The 16,965-nt window shown below is 38.5% G+C and overlaps 1 protein-coding gene across 2 annotated transcripts in view; it reads right to left on the bottom strand.

Moving 5' to 3' along the window:
* RSF1 (remodeling and spacing factor 1) overlaps positions 1 to 16,965 on the bottom strand; it is a 136,548-nt gene that overhangs the window by 84,489 nt on the left and 35,094 nt on the right. For both annotated transcript variants that reach the window (XM_014859668.3, XM_014859669.3), the window contains exon 2: positions 14,851 to 14,942. In XM_014859668.3, coding sequence (XP_014715154.1) covers positions 14,851 to 14,942 — 92 coding nt within the window. The remainder of the gene's footprint in view (positions 1 to 14,850; positions 14,943 to 16,965) is intronic.

Raw genomic sequence — 16,965 nt, 5'->3', positions numbered from 1 at the left:
ACCCAAATCTCAATGGTTTACAATAGTGGTTGGCAAACTATGGCCCACAGACTGAGTGCTTGATTTTGTAAATAAAGTTTTATTAGAACATAGACATATCCATTCATTTACAAATTGTCTGTGGTTGCGACAGAGACTGTAAGGACTACAAGCCTAAAACATTTACTATGGGATCCTTTAAGAAACAGTTTGCCAACCCCTAGGTTTACAGGAACAAAAACTGATTCCTGGGAAGGCGGGACCAAGATGGCAGAGGGAGTGGTCTTCTTTGTCTCTCCCCCTTCGAATCTACAACTAATTGGACATTTGCCGGTTAACAAAGGATATCCAGATAACATCTCAAGACGGCTGAGAGACCCGTGCTGCTATATATCAGAAGGCAGACGGACTTCCTCCAGGGAGGAGGTGGAAATAGGTGAAAACTCACTGACATCTGACCCCCAGACAGCCTAGTACCTGCAAGAGGCTCTCTTCCAGCAGACTTCCCCATAGCATTGCCACGTACCAAGGGCAGGAATGCGCACTCACCGGCAGAGTGATGGTGGAAACAGGTGACAACAGCCCTACCTAAGCCCCCCGCGATTACACCTAAGCCCAGGGGAAACTCCAGGGTTCCGCACCCGCCGGCAGGGAAAGCCTCTGCTCGCCATTAGCAGAGAGGCCCCTCCCAGCATTCAGAACAAAGGGAAGATCCCAGGGAGTGGATTCCTCGGCAGAGCACCAGACCGCCAGCCACTGCTGGGCCCACGGTCTCCGGCTGTGCAAGGACGGAGCAAGAGGCGCCCAGACTTCCCGTGGATGTGCTTGGGGACTGGGTGGAGATCCAGTGCCCAGCTCCGCGGCCCAGGGGGAAACTCCAGGGTCCTGCACCCGGCGGCAGGGAAGGCCTCTGCTTGCCATTAGCGGGGAGGCTCCACCCAGCATTCGGAACACTGGGAGACTCCCAGGGAGCAGATTCCCGGGCAGGGCACCAGCCTGCCAGCGGCTGCCAGGACCACAGTCTCCGGCTGTGCACAGGCGGTGCAAGAGGTGCCCAGACTTCCTGTGGACGTGCTTGGGGAGTGGGTGGAGATCCAGCACCCAGCTCTGTGGCCGAGGGGGAACCTCCAGTGTCCGGCACCCACCAGCAGGGAAAGCCTCTGCTCGCCATTAGCGGGGAGGCCTCACCCAGCATTTGGAACGCCAGGAAGCTCCCAAAGAGAAGAATTCCCCGCGAGGCAGAAGACTGCCAGGCGCCGCCAGGCCCACGGACTCTGGTCGTGTCCCAGACGAGGCAAGGGGCTCCCAGAGATTCTGTGGGAGTGGTGTGGGGCTGGGTGGAGCTCCAGTGGAACAGCTACATGGCCCAGGGGTGAACTCCAGGTTCCCATAGCAGCCTCAGCGAAAGCCTCTGCACAGCACTAGTGGAGAGGTCCCGATCGGCGATCACAAGGCTGGAAGGCCCTGGAGCAGAAGTACCACGGCTAAGTGAGCTAACCACAGACTGCAGAAGATACCCATTGCTCTGCTGGGACCTATAGTGGACAAGTGTGATCTTGTGGGCTCTGTTAGGGACAAAGTGGCGATTATAGGTGATCCTGCTCTTGGCTGCTGGGAAAGCCCACAACACTGCTGCAGACGACAAGGAGGGAGCGCATCTAAGTGGGCTGCAGCAGTAGGCACCAGCAGCCTGAGGCCCCCATGAGACTGCCCCCACAACTGACGAGGGACCCCACAGGACCACTGTGACTACGAGGAGGGGCCCAGGTCCAGTCAGTAACAGCTGATAGGGTTCCTGGTTGGTGCAGTCTAAACAGCTACTCCCCCCCACACCAGTTGCAACAAGTGGAAGCAGTGACTAAACTCTATCTCTATGCGGAGGCACAAATCCACACCATCAAGCAGTATGAAAAAATATATTAAATCTCCAGACCAGAAGGAAAATGATAAGCACCCAGAAAACAATCCCAAAGACAATGAAATCTATAACCTAAATGACAATGATTTCAAAACTGCCATGATTAAAAAACTCAACGAGTTAAAAGAGAATTCAGATAGACAACTCAATGAGTTCAGGAGATATGTCACAAAAGAGCTTGACACTGTAAAGAGGAACCAATTAGAAATACTGGAGATGAAGAACACAATGGAGGAGATTAAGAAAAATCTGGACTCTCTGAACAGTAGGGTCGATAATATGGAGGACAGAATTAGCAATTTGGAGGATAGGAATATAGAAATGCTGCAGACAGAGGAGGAGAGATAAGTACGACTAAAAGGAAATGAAGAAACTCTCCGAGAATTATCCGACTCAATTAGGAGATGCAACATAAGGATTATAGGTATACCAGAGGGAGAAGAGAAGGAGAAGGGGGCAGAAGGCCTGTTCAAAGAAATAATAGCTGAGAACTTGCCAAACTGGGGAAGAGAGATGGAACTTCATGAGACAGAAGCCAATAGATCTCCAAACGTGATTAACGCAAGAAGACCAACCCCAAGGCATATAGTAGTGAAGCTAGCAAAAGTCAACGACAAAGACAAAATACTAAGGGCAGCCAGGCAGAAGAAAATAACTTACAAAGGAACCCCAATAAGGCTATCAGCAGATTTCTCAGGAGAGACCTTACAGGCTAGAAGAGATTGGAATGAAATATTCAAAACTCTGAAGGACAAAAACCTGCAGCCAAGAATACTCTACCCAGCGAAAATATCCTTCAAATACGGTGGAGAAATAAAAACTTTCCCAGATAAACAAAAGTTAAGGGAGTTCATTGCCACAAAACCTCCTCTTCAAAGAATGCTCAGGAAGAACCTCATACCGGAAAAATCAAAAAAAGGAAAGGGGTTACAAAACCCAGAACAAAGGAGATAAGCAGAAGGACAATAACAGAAAGTAGCAGCTCTCTATCAGAACGGGTTAGCAAAAGTTAAATAAAACATCAAAGATAAACGGAACGGAAACAACAAGAATAAATATAACCTAGTCATTTTAACCACAAACTCACAACACAAAAAAGAGGAAAAAAAAAAATCTGATAATAACAACCTAGAAGGGGAAGAGAAAAGGGATGGAACGTTTTAAGGAAATTAAGAGGGTATCAGAACAAGGACTATCTCATCTACAAGATGTGTTATACAAACCACCTGGTAACCACTAAACAAATAACACGAATAAAGACACAAATTACAAATAAGAAGAAAACCAATACAGAAATTTACCTACTTGAATTAGGAATCCAAAAATCATGGGACGAGAAACAAAGGGAATGCAAAAGAACCAGAAAACAAGTGATAAAATGGCAGCAGTAGGCCCCCACGTTTCAATAATCACTCTAAATGTAAATGGATTGAACTCTCGAATCAAAAGACACAGAGTGGCAGGATGGATCAAAGAGCAAGATCCAAGAATATGCTGCCTCCAGGAAAGACACCTCAGCCCCAAAGACAAATACACACTCAGAGTGAAGGGATGGAAGACAATACTCCAAGCTAATAATGAACAAAAGAAAGCAGGCGTTGCCATACTTATATCAGACAAAGCAGACTTCAAAGCAAAACAGAAAAAGAAAGACAAAGAGGGGCAGTATATAATGATAAAAGAGACACTCCACCAAGATGACATAACACTTATAAATATATACGCACCCAACACAGGAGCACCAAAACTTGTAAAGAAACTATCAACAAAACTACAAGGAGACATCAACAACAATACAATAATAGTAGGGGACCTCAACATCCCATTAACACCAATGGATAGATCATCCAGACAGAAAATCAACAAGGAAATTATAGAATTAAATGAAAAGTTAGACCAGATGGACTTACTAGATATATATAGAACACTTCATCCAAAAACAGCAGGTTACACATTTTTCTCAAGTGCACATGGAACATTCTCAAGGATAGACCATATCTTGGGAAACAAAGCAAGCATCAATAAGTTCAAGAGGGTTGAAATAACATCGAGCACCTTTTTGGATCATAATGCTATGAAACTAGAAATCAACTACAAGAATAAAGCTGGGGAAGGGGCAAAAATGTGGAGACTAAACAACATGCTACAGAACAAACAATGGATTATTGAAGAAATTAAAGAAGAAATCAAATATTATCTGGAGACAAATAAAAATGAAAACACACCATACCAACTTATTTGGGACACAGCAAAGTCAGTCACAAAAGGGAAATTCATTGCAATACAGTCTCACTTCAATAAGCAAGAAAAATCTTACATAAACAACCTCAACCTAACCTAACAGAACCTAACCGAATTAGAAAAATAAGAACAAACAAAACCCAAAGTCAGTAGAAGGAGAGAAATAATAAAAATTAGAGCAGAAATAAACGGTATTGAAACAAAAAAGACAGTAGAAAAGATCAATGAAACAAAGAGTTGGTTCTTCGAAAAAATTAATAAAATCAATAAACCTTTAGCCAGACTCACTAAGAATAAAAGAGAGAAGTGTCAAACAAATAAAATTAGAAATGAGAGAGGAGAAATCACAACAGATACTGAAGAAATACAAAGGATCATAAGAGAATACTATGAAAAACTATATGCCAACAAATTGAACAACCTAGAAGAAATGGATAAATTCCTAGACTCATACAACCTCCCAAAACTGAATCAGGAAGAAATAGAGAATCTGAATAGACCAATCACAAGTAAAGAAATAGAAACAGTAATCAAGAACCTCCCCAAAAATAAGAGTCCAGGACCTGACAGCTTCTCTGGAGAATTCTACCAAACATTCAAGGAAGATTTAATACCTATCCTTCTCAAACATTCCAGAAAATAGAGGAAGATGGAGCACTCCTTAATACATTCTATGAAGCCAACATCACCCTGATCCCCAAACCTGACAAGGACAACACAAAGAAGGAAAACTACAGGCCGATATCACTGATGAACATAGATGCAAAAATCCTCAACAAAATTTTGGCAAACCGAATACAGCAATACATCAAAAAGATTATACACCATGATCAAGTGGGATTTACACCAGGGACATAGGGATGGTTCAACATCCGCAAGCCAATCAACGTGCTTCACTACATTAACAAAAGGAGAAACAAAAACCACAGGATTATCTCAATAGATGCAGAGAAAGCATTCGACAAGATCCAACATCCATTTATGATAAAAACCCTCAATAAAATAGGTATAGAAGGAAAGTACCTCAACAAAGGCCATATATGACAAACCCACAGCCAACATCATATTCCACAGACAAAAACTGAAACCCATCCCTCGCAGAACAGGAACAAGACAAGGGTGCCCACTTTCACCACTCCTATTCAACATAGTACTGGAGGTTTTGGCCAGAGCAATTCTGCAGGAAAAAGAAATAAAAGGAATCCAAATAGGCAAAGTTGCAGGGTATAAAATCAACATACACAAATCAGTAGCATTTCTATAGGCTAACAGAAGAAGATCTCGAGGACTCAATCCCATTCACGATTGCAACAAAAGGAATAAAATACCTTGGGATAAATTTAACCAAGGAAGTGAAAGATCTATACAACGAAAACTACAAGACTTTCTTGAAAGAAATTGATGACGACATAAGGAGATGGAAAGACATTCCATGCACATGGATTGGAAGAATAAACATAGTTAAAATGTCCATATTACCTAAAGCAATTTACAGATTCAACGCTATCCCAATCAGAATCCCAATGACATTCTTTACAGAAATTGAACAAAGAATCCTAAAATTCATATGGGGCAACAAAAGACCCCGAATTACTAAAGCAATCCTTAGAAAAAAGAACAAACCTGGAGGCATCACAATCCCTGACTTCAAAACATACTACAAAGCTACAGTAATCAAAACAGCATGGGACTGGGACAAAAACAGGTGCACAGATCAATGGAATACAATTGAAAGCCCAGAAATAAAACAACACATCTATGGACAGCTAATCTTCGACAAGCGAGCTGAGGGCCTACAATGGAGAAAAGAAAGTCTCTTCAACAAATGGTGTTGGGAAAACTGGACAGCCCCATGTAAAAGAATGAAAATTGACCATTCTTTTTCACCATTCACTAAAATAAACTCAAAATGGATCAAAGACGTAAAGATTAGACCTGAAACAATAAGTCTTCTAGAAGAGAATATAGGCAGTACACTCTTTGACATCAGCTTCAAAAGAATCTTTTCGGACACCATAACCCCTCACATGAGGGAAACAATAGAAAGGATAAACAAACGGCACTTCATCAGACTAAAGATCTTCTTCAAGGCAAGGGAAAACAGGATTGAAACAGAAAAACAGCCCACTAATTGGGGAAAAATATTTACAAGTTATTTACCCGACAAAGGGCTAATCTCCATAATATATAAAGAACTCACACAGCTCAACAACAAAAAAATCGAAGAACCCAATCACAAAATGGGCAGGGGATATGAAAACTTCTCCAGAGAAGACATACGGATGGCCATTAGACACATGAAAAGATGCTCATCATTACTAATCATCAGGGAAATGCAAATCAAAACTACACTAAGGTATCACCTTACATCTGTTAGAATGGCAAAAATATCCAAAACCAAGAGTGACAAATGTTGGAGAGGCTGTGGAGAAAAAGGGAACCCTCATACACTGTTGGTGGGAATGCAAACTGGTGCAGCCACTATGGAAAACAGTATGGAGATTTCTCAAAAAGTTAAAAATAGAAATACCTTATGACCCAGCCATCCTACTACTGGGTATCTATCCTAAGAACCTGAAATCAGAAATTCCAAAAGTCCCATGCACTCCTATGTTCATCGCAGCATTATTCACAACAGCCAAGTCATGGAACCAACCTAAGTGCCCAGCAACTGATGATTGGATAAAGAAGATATGGTACATATATATACAATGGAATACTACTCGGCCATAAAAAGGGACACGGTCATCCCATTCACAACAACATGGATGGACCTTGAGGGTATTGTGTTGAGTGAAATAAGCCAGACAGAGAAAGCCGAAATCTGTATGACTCCACTCATAGGTGGTAGTGAACATATAGACAAACAGAACTGATCAGTGGTTACCAGGGGAAAGGGAGGGTGGGGGGAGGGCACTAGGGGTGAAGTGGTGTACCTACAACATGACTAATAATGATGTACAACTGTAATTTCACAAGGTTGTTAACTATCATAATCTTAATAAAAATAAAAAATAAAAAAATAAAATAAAAAAATAAAGATAGTGGTGGGTGTCTCTCTCTACTTGCTAGATGGGATGCTGCCCAATTCATGAATCGCTGAATAAAGCACATTAGATCTTCTAAATAAATAAATAAAGATAGTGGTGACATCAAAAAAAAAAAATTTATTCCTAGGCTACACTATATGTTGATGAGACGTTGGCAGTGGCTGTGCTACATAGCATCTTCACCTCAAAATGAGCAGCATTTACCTATTTCTAGTATCAGTAATCATAGCAAAGTGAATAGAGAACATGGTGTAACATTTTCAAAAGTGTAACACATCACTTTTCCTTGCATTTTACGGACCAAAGCCAAGTCACATAGCCATGTCTGAATTCACTAGCACAGGATTATATACACTTCCCAAAGGGAATCATATCTTTTGTAGTTGTCCCACACAAATCTGGAACCCCCATCCCATTTTCCTAAGTTTATGGCCACCATGGAAGAGTTGACATTTTCCAACCTACTTTACAAATAGGTAGGACCATGTGCCTGTGTTCTTACCAACGGAACAACAGGAGTAATGAATATATGCAACTTCTGCTTCACTTCTTATAACAAAATTGCTTGCTCTGGACTTTCTTTCCCCTTCCTGCAGCTGAAGCACATTCTAAAACACAAAAAGGCAAAATGCCCTAGGGTAGAACAATAATAGAAGGAACCTGGATCCCTGAATAATCTCATGGAACACAGATGCCCCCAGAGTCTAGATCAGTCAGATTGTTATAATAGAGAAAAATAAATTTATTGCTTGTTTAAGTAATTATATTTTGGAGTCTGTTTGTTACATTAGTTTAGTCTCTACCCTAATATAGATTCACTTTTCTTTTTCTGAGTAAAGATGTTCAATATACTGGCCTTGGAACTCAGAAGATTCAGGATGAAAACATGAATCATTAGCATACGCGATTTCAAGTCATGGGAATAAATAAGATCATCTAGGGAGAGTATACTAAATGAGACTAGAGGAGGGTCTAGACCAAAGCACTGTAGTACAAAAACTTTAGAAGCTTAGACAAAAAGAAATACCTGGAAAAAGACACTACTACAGGCAGAAGGAAAATCAGGAAAGTAACCTAAGAGCCAAAAAGAAGAGAGCGTTTCAAGGAAACAACAACTAGAGAATTGAGAAGATATGGACTAAAAAGTTATCATTTGAATTTAACAATAAGGAGACCCCTCAAACCCTCACACTGTAAAAGAAATTTTATTGGAATGGAATGGTACAGAGAAGAAAAATTTGAATGGACTGAGGAGTGAATAGCAGGCAAAGAAACAGAATAGCAAATTAAAAAAATTATTTCAAGAGATTTGGCTATAAAAGTAAGATAGACAACTTCCAGGTGGCCCATAATGATCTTTACCTCCTGGTATTCACTGCCCTTGCGTGATTCTCTTCCTGCCACTGGCCCCCCTGCTTTGGTTATGAGCCAAATCTAGTATTTCATTCTAAAACACAGAATATGGCAAAAGTCACATGTCATTTCTAAAATTCGGTTACAAAAAGACATGACTTTTGTCTTAGGTGCTCTCTCTCACTCACTGGCTTTGTTGCAATCTTGTAAGCTGCCCCGTGGAGCTGCAATGCTGTGCACTGCCCTATGGAGAAGCCATGACAAGGAACTGAATTCTGTCAACAGCCAGGTAATTGAGCTTGGACGTGGATCCTCCCCCAGAGGAGCCTTCAGATAAGATTGCAAGCCAGGCTGACAGCTTGACTACAGCCTTACGAGACTTTGAGCTAGAGGCACCCAGCCAGGCCATATTCAGATTCCTAACACACAAAAACTGTGAGATAATAAATGTTCGATGTTTGTTGTCTTCAGCTGCTATGTTTTGGGGTGATTTGCCATGAAAGTAATAGATAACTAATACAAAGGTGAAGAAATGAGTATGAGTAACAGGTGAAGGGAAATAAAGAGTTAAGAGAGAGTTTAAAATTCTTTAACAAAATATAGACTTCAGCATGTCAAAAAGGATAAGGGAAAAATATACACCTACAAATAAGGTGTGTTTGTGTGTGCATGTGTGTACAAACTTCACTTACAGAGCAGCAGTCTTAAAAATTAGGAAAAAGGACAGTAAATATAAGTATGAAATTAGCGAATCTCAATAAATATCTAAGTAGAAAAATTATTTTTTAATATTGAAGAAGGATCTAGAATATGTTAAGTAAGGCCATAAAACAAATCTCAACAAAATTAATGGGATCAAAATCATACAAAGTATGTTCTCCTACACAATGAAATGAAATTAGAAATCAATAACAGGAAAAAATTGGAGAAATTCATAAATATGTGGAAATTAAACAACGTACTACAAAATAATCAATGGGTCAAAGAAAAAATCACAGGGAAAAAAGAAAATACATCAAGATGAATGAAGACAAAATACAACATACCAATCTACAGACTGAAGCTAAAGCAGGGATAAGATGGAATATAATAGCTGAAAATTCCTATATTAAAAAAGAGGAAGATCTAAAATTAATAACCTAAACTTCTACCTTAAGACGTTAGAAAAGAAGAGCACACTAAACCCAAAGCAAGTAGAAGAAAGGAAATAATCAAATAGAAAAACAACAGAGAAATTCAACAAAACCAAAAAGTTAGTTCTTAAAACTATCAATCAAATTGACAAACTCTAGCTACACTGACCAAGAAAAAAAGAGAACACTCAAATTAGTAAAATAAGGAAAGAAAGAGCGGTCATTACTACTGAATTTACATAAGTAAAAAGGATTATAAGTGAATATTATGAACAACGGTATGCTAATAAACTAGATAAGCTAGATAAAATGGACAATTTCCTAGAAAAATGCAAACTACTGAAATAGACTCAAGGAAAAATATAAATATGAATAGATCTATGAAAAATAAAAAGACTAAATTTTCCAACAAAGAAGCCCAAGCCCAGATGGCTTCACTGTTAAATTCTCATAAATGTTTAAAGGATTAATACTAACACTTCACAAACACTTGTAAAACAATAAGAGGGGAAAACCCCAACTGCTCATTCTGTGAGCCCAGTATTAGCCAGATACCAAAACCAGACAAACACATCTCAAGAAAACAGACCCATATCCCTGATGAATCCAGGCACAAAAATCTTCAAAAATAAGTTAACAAACTAAATCTAGCAACATATAAAAAGAATTACGGACCAGGACCAAGCGGGACTGATTGCAGGGTTGTGAGGTTTCAACATGTAAAAATTAAATTAATCAACATAATACACCATATTAATAGAATAAAGGACAAAATTCATGTTATATCAATAAATGCAGAAAAAATGTTACACAAAATCCAAAAACTTTCATGATAAAAATACTCAATAAACTAGGAAAGGAAGAGAATTTCCTCAACCTGATAAAGGATCTATGAAAACCTGTTGGCTAACATCATACTCCCCATGGAATCAGGAACATGACAAGGATGTCTGTTCTCATCATTTCTACTCAACAGTACACCAGAGGTCCTAGTGAGATCAACTATGTAAGAAAAAGAAATAAAGGGCATCCAGATTGGAAAGGGGAAAGTAAAACTACTTATGCCTGCAGAAGACACAATCCTGTATATAGAAAATCTTAAGAATCCACACACACAAAAAAAACAAACTGTTTGGGGCTGGCCCCGTGGCCGAGTGGTTAAGTTCGCGGGCTCTGCTGCAGGCGGCCCAGTGTTTCGTTGGTTCGAATCCTGGGCGCGGACATGGCACTGCTCATCAAGCCATGCTGAGGCAGCGTCCCACATGCCACAACTAGAAGGACCCACAACGAAGAATATACAACTATGTACTGGGGGGCTTTGGGGAGAAAAAGGAAAAAATAAAATCTTTAAAAAAAAAAAAAAAACTGTTTGAGCTAATAAAGTTTGGCGGTCGGAAGGTACAAGATCAATATACAAAAATTAGTTATATTCCTACACACTAGCAATGAATGATCTGAAAATGAAATTAAGAAGACAATTCCATTTACAATCCCATCAAAAACAACAAAATACTAAGGAATAAACTCAACAAAAGAAGTCTAAGACTCAACTCAGAAAACTACAAAACATTTTTGAAAGAAATTAAAAACCTAAATATTTCGAAAGACATCTTATTTTCATAGATCAAAAGATTCACTTTTGTTAAGAAGCCAATTCTCCCCAAACTTATCAACAGATTATACACAATCTTTATCCAAATCCTAGCTGGCATTTTTGCAGAAATTAATAAGCTGATTCTCAAACTCCTAAGTAAATGCAAGTGGTACAGAATAGCCAAAACAGTCTTGAAAGAGATGAAAACTTTCAAAATTTACCAAAAAGCTACAGCAATCAAGACAGTATGGTACCTGCATAAATAACGACATATAAGTCAACAGAAGAAAGATTTCAGAAATAAACTCTTACATTTATGGTCAAGTGACTTTCTACAAGGATGTCAAAGCAATCCAATGGGGGAAAGAATAGTCTTTTCAACAAATGGTAATAGAACAACTGGATATCCACATGCCAAAGAATGTAGTTGAACTCTTGTCTCATAGCATATACAAAAATCAACTTAAAATGGATCATAGATCTAAATGTAAGAGCTATACTACAAAGCTCTTAGAATAAAATATAAGACTAGGGGCCAGCCCAGTGGGGCAGCGGTTAAGTGCACACGTTCCACTTCGGCGGCCCGGGGTTCGCCAGTTCGGATCCCTGGTGCGGACATGGCACCACTTGGCAAGCCATGCTGAGGTAGGCGTCCCACATATAAAGTAGAGGAAGATGGGCATGGATGTTAGCTCAGGGCCAGTCTTCCGCAGCAAAAAGAGGAGGATTGGCAGCAGTTAACTCAGGGCTAATCTTCCTCAAAACAAAAAAAAAATTTACTCTAAAAAAAATAAATTAATTAAATAAAATATAGGATTAAATCTTCATGACCTTGGGTTGGGCAATTGTTTCTTACATATGACACCAATGGACTACCCACAAAAGAAAAAAATAAATTGGACTTCATCAAAATTAAAACTTTCATGCATCAAAGGACATTGCATAGAAAGTGAAAAAACAACACAAGGAATGGGAGAAAATACTTGCAAATCACATAGCTGGTAAGGATCTGGTATCCAGAATACATAAAGAACTCTTAAAACTCAACAACAAAAAAACAAACAAAAAATGGACAAGGATATTTAGACATTTTTCCAAAGAAGATATATAAAGGCCAACAAGCACATGAAAAGAATGCTCAACATCGTTTAGTCATAAGAGAAATGCAAATCAAAACCATAATGAGGTAACACTTCACATCCACTAGGATGGTTAAAATCAACCAATCAATCAATCAATTAATTAATATAATAAGGGTGGGTGAGGAGGGATGTGGAAAAGTTGCACCTGCATACATTTCTAGTGGAAATGTAAAAGGACGCAGCTGCTTTGGAAAATAGTCTGGCAGTTCTTCAAAAAGTTAAACATAGAATTACCATATGACCCAGCAATTCTACTCTAGATATATACTCAAAAGAAACGAAATCACGTCTATCCAAAAACTGTACACAAATGTTCATAGCAGCACTATGCACAACAGCTAAAGATGGAAACAAGCCAAATATCATAAACTGACAAGTAAATAAATATAATGTGGTATTATCCATACAATGGAATATTATTCAGGCATAAAAAGGAACAAAGTTCTGATATATGCTACAACATGGATGAACCTTGAAAACATCATGCTAAGCGCAAGAAGTCAGATACAAAAGGCCACATATTGTATGATTCTACTTATTTGAAACATCCAGAATAGGCAAACCCATAGAGTGAGAAAACAGATTAATGGTTGCTAAGGACTTGCGGAAGGGGGAATAATTGCTAATGGGTATGGGGTGTCTTTATGGGGAGATGAAAATGTTCTGCTTTAAACAGTTGCACAACCTTGTGAATATAGTGAAAAACACTGAATTGTAAACTTTCAAAAGGCAAATTTTATATTACGTGACTCTATGTCAATTTTTTAAAACTGTGCTAGTTCTGTGGTTGTGACCATAAAACTGAAGGGGTTTATAAAATCACCTCATCCTATTTCTCAGATTTTATGAAGAAACTGAGATACAAGGAGCAAAGCAGATTATCCATGGTCCTAAAGTTTGTTAACAGTACAGCTGGTAGTTACAAAAGATATTTCTACCTCAATTCTCAGAACATGTGAAAAACAAAAAAACAACCTCACTTTAACAAACAGATTTATTTACAAGAGACTACATCCTTTAAAATGTTATGTTAAAATCAGTGTCCTGAACCTCAATAAAATAATTGAAAAAAAAAAGGAAAAGAAAATGAGTGTCCTGAAATTCCAGTTCTCTTTTTAAGCTCCAGAACGTTGATTCTTAATCATTAATAAGTATTTTGTTAAAAGCAAAACAGAAACTTCACTGGTATTTTAAAAAGCACTCTGAATAGTTAAAAATTTACTCATTTATCATTCACAGTTTAATATATTTCAGAGATTTAATTAAACATTAGTTAATCAGGCTTTTAGAAAATCCCACAGCACCAAAGGTTTCAAATGCTGAGCCAATTCTGAAGTGCTTCAAATTCATGCAAAAATATTGGAATATATTTCATACTGAGTTTTTCAAAAGTTAAGACATTCCTACCATTTAGAGTTCAGGGTCTCTCCTTGAATCTGGGCAGAATTGTGGCTGCTTCAACCAACAGAGTATGGTGAAAGTGACCTTTCCAAATACGTGACCCAGAGAATCAGTGAGCTGATTAAAATGATTACTGTTCTATGGCACTTAATTTGGAGTGATGTTTATATAGCAAAGATAACTAGAACAGCACATGTGACTTTTATAATAAAAACACGCAGCTCTTGTTCCCTGATGGTTCCTCTTTTCACAGCACTTTATAATCATACACATTCCTCCTCCCGCCCCAAAAAGCAGATAAGAAGATACAGGTATATATAAACATATCTATTTTTTAAAATAAGACAAGAAAATTACATAGCTTTTCAATCACCTGAAAATATAACCTAATATTCTGGTATGTTAAAGAATTCAAACTACCCCCAAAGGACATCATGGAGGTAGGTATAAACATCAGCTTAGGCTTCCAAAAATTGTGTGGTTCTCTAAGTTTGAATGCAATTCCAAACAACTTTTCCTGAATAGAAATGCCCTTAACAAGGTTTATCCTAAAGCAACCGTGTTCTCATTACCCAGCTCATTCTCATTAAGAATAGGTTTGGCCTTGTTGATAACTTAGAAGTCTCTCATATCGACCTAAAGGTCTTTGGACATCTCACCTTTTAAGTAAGAGACAAATTCTGGATCTGTCTATGCATACTGTGTGATCTTAAGGAAAAACAATTCTCTTGGGCCTTATCTGTATCTCACTTGATTTGATCGAGATGACTTTAAGGATTAAATGAGAAGACATGAAATGTCTTGAGCACAGTGTTAGGCACAAGAGACATAACACTTCTGAAATCTAACTTTAGGACTCAAGACTACTGCTTAGCAGCTGCAAGAGAGAATCACACACTGACAGTAATCATATGGATTTCTGAGTCCTATTTTGCAACTTTTAGTAGACTATATTAAATAAGTTAAGCATATTATGTAACATAACATCAATTTATGATAGAGTTTTCAGTAACAGACAAAGTAATTTAAGAATTTGTACCTTGATCAAATATTTCTCCCATCTGTCGGCTGTAACAGATTTGCCAATCTTCCTCATCAGCTTCAAATGGAGCTCCACTAATTCTTTTGGTACTTCAAAGGAAGAAAATATAATGTTAGCCAGGAAAATAAAACATTTGTAAATAGTTAAGATTATAAAAAAAGAACTTTGCCCAATGCTGAATACTTTTTCAAAATAGATGATGCGCATTTTAGCTATCATTTAGACCTCTCAATCAGAAAAGATTAAACTAGGGCAAGAAATAACTGAAAACCACTTTCTTAAAGATGAGCGGGAATGTTCATGTTTTCTTTCAAAATATCATCAAGTCAGAGTGAACTTTAATGTAAGCAGTGGACTTCTGGGTGGTGATGACGTGTCAGTGTAGGCTCATCACTTGTAACCAATGCAGCACTGTGCTTGTGGATGTGGGGGAGGCTGTACATGTGTAGGTTCATCAACTGTAACCAATGCAGCACTGTGCTTGTGGATGTGGGGGAGGCTGTACATGTGTAGGCTCATCAGTTGTAACCAATGCAGCACTGTGCTTGTGGATGTGGGGGAGGCTGTACATGTGTAGGCTCATCAGTTGTAACCAATGCAGCACTGTGGCTGTGGATGTGGGGGAGGCTGTACATGTGTTGGGGAAGAGGGTCTATGCGAACTCTCTGTATTTTGTGCTTAATTTCTCTGTGAATTTAAAACATAAAGTCTACTAAAAAAATCAAGTGAAAGTACTTAACCATATCACTAAAATTTCTACTCTGTTTGTTTTCCTAACACATAATTGTTTTCTTTATGAGATTGCAGACCAAGACATAGATTCACAGAATTAGAAAGGAATCAAGGAACATAAATTCCAAAATGATGGATACCTCAGAATACAGGCTAATGGTTTTCAAATTGTTTCAGAAACCTACTCTTCCAATCTATCCCTTATCCAATGTGCTAAACTCCTCTACAGCACCCTACAGAGTGTTTGCTTGACAACCTCCAGGGACAGAAAATTTACTTATCTTCAAAAGTTCTGATTATTAGAAGGTTACCCTTACACAAAGTCAAAATCTGCCTTCCTACACCTTCCTCCCTTGGTTCTTGCTCTTAATCTCTAGTTTCAAACACAATACTTTCAATTCCTCTTCTATTGGAACCTTCAAATATTTGAAGATTACTATATTCCCTCAGGTTCTCTATTCTAATTATAAACAAGAAAAGTTCCTTCAAATAGCTCCTGGGCGTGATCTGATTACGTCGTTTAACCATATTAATTAGACCTGAGGAAAATACGACATGCACACGCCTGTCAAATTCAGCATTTCCCAAATATCAAATACCACTAGTAACCTAGGAGAAATTACAGGTACGCTATCCAAAAAGGTTACATAATCAATACATTAGGAAAATACTAGATCCAAAAAAGAAGAAAAAAGTTTGTGTTTTACCACAGGACTGCTTGAAGTCTTTACCGATTGTCTTATTTGCATTGTGAATATCCAAGATAGGGACATAATTTGCAGCATTCTATAATATATTTGATCAGAGAATCTCTTTCTGTGAAACACAGAACATCTTATAGGATACAAGTGCTCTGAAATACAAGCTGGAAAATGATGGAGTAATCTTTTTCAGGCATTCTTTCAGATTTTTATTCTCTACTAAAGCTACTTCTAACTTGAAATGCCCCTGAAGTATAAGAAAATATTTACCCATTTAACAAATTTCTGTGGGTCCGCTATTAGTAAGCAAGAAATAGTCTCTGCTCTTAATGAGCTTACTGAAGTGAGTCTTCCTAAAGGAGTAGATGGTGGGTGAGTTGGAGGTAAGAGGGAGCAGCACAGGAGGGTTGGGTATAGACAAGTAAATAGACAATTATACTAAGCCAAGAGCTGAAGTATGGGATTGAGGGTGGAGTGGAGAAAAGTGGGGAAGGACACTGCTTACAGAAGTTAACAGCAGATGCAAAAGGCTGAAAAAGAAAGTGCCCGTGGAACTAAAGGAATGGACACAGAAAAAGGGCATAATCATGAAGAGCCTTATAAGGCCAGGCTAAGAAGTTTACATTTTCTTTAAAAGTTTAAGCAAGACAGTGCTCTGTAATCCAGAAAGACCTCAATG

This window comes from Equus asinus, chromosome 20, assembly GCF_041296235.1.
Source record: "Equus asinus isolate D_3611 breed Donkey chromosome 20, EquAss-T2T_v2, whole genome shotgun sequence".
NCBI classification, from domain to species: domain Eukaryota; kingdom Metazoa; phylum Chordata; class Mammalia; order Perissodactyla; family Equidae; genus Equus; species Equus asinus.
This window is presented reverse-complemented; position numbering and strand designations above follow the sequence as displayed.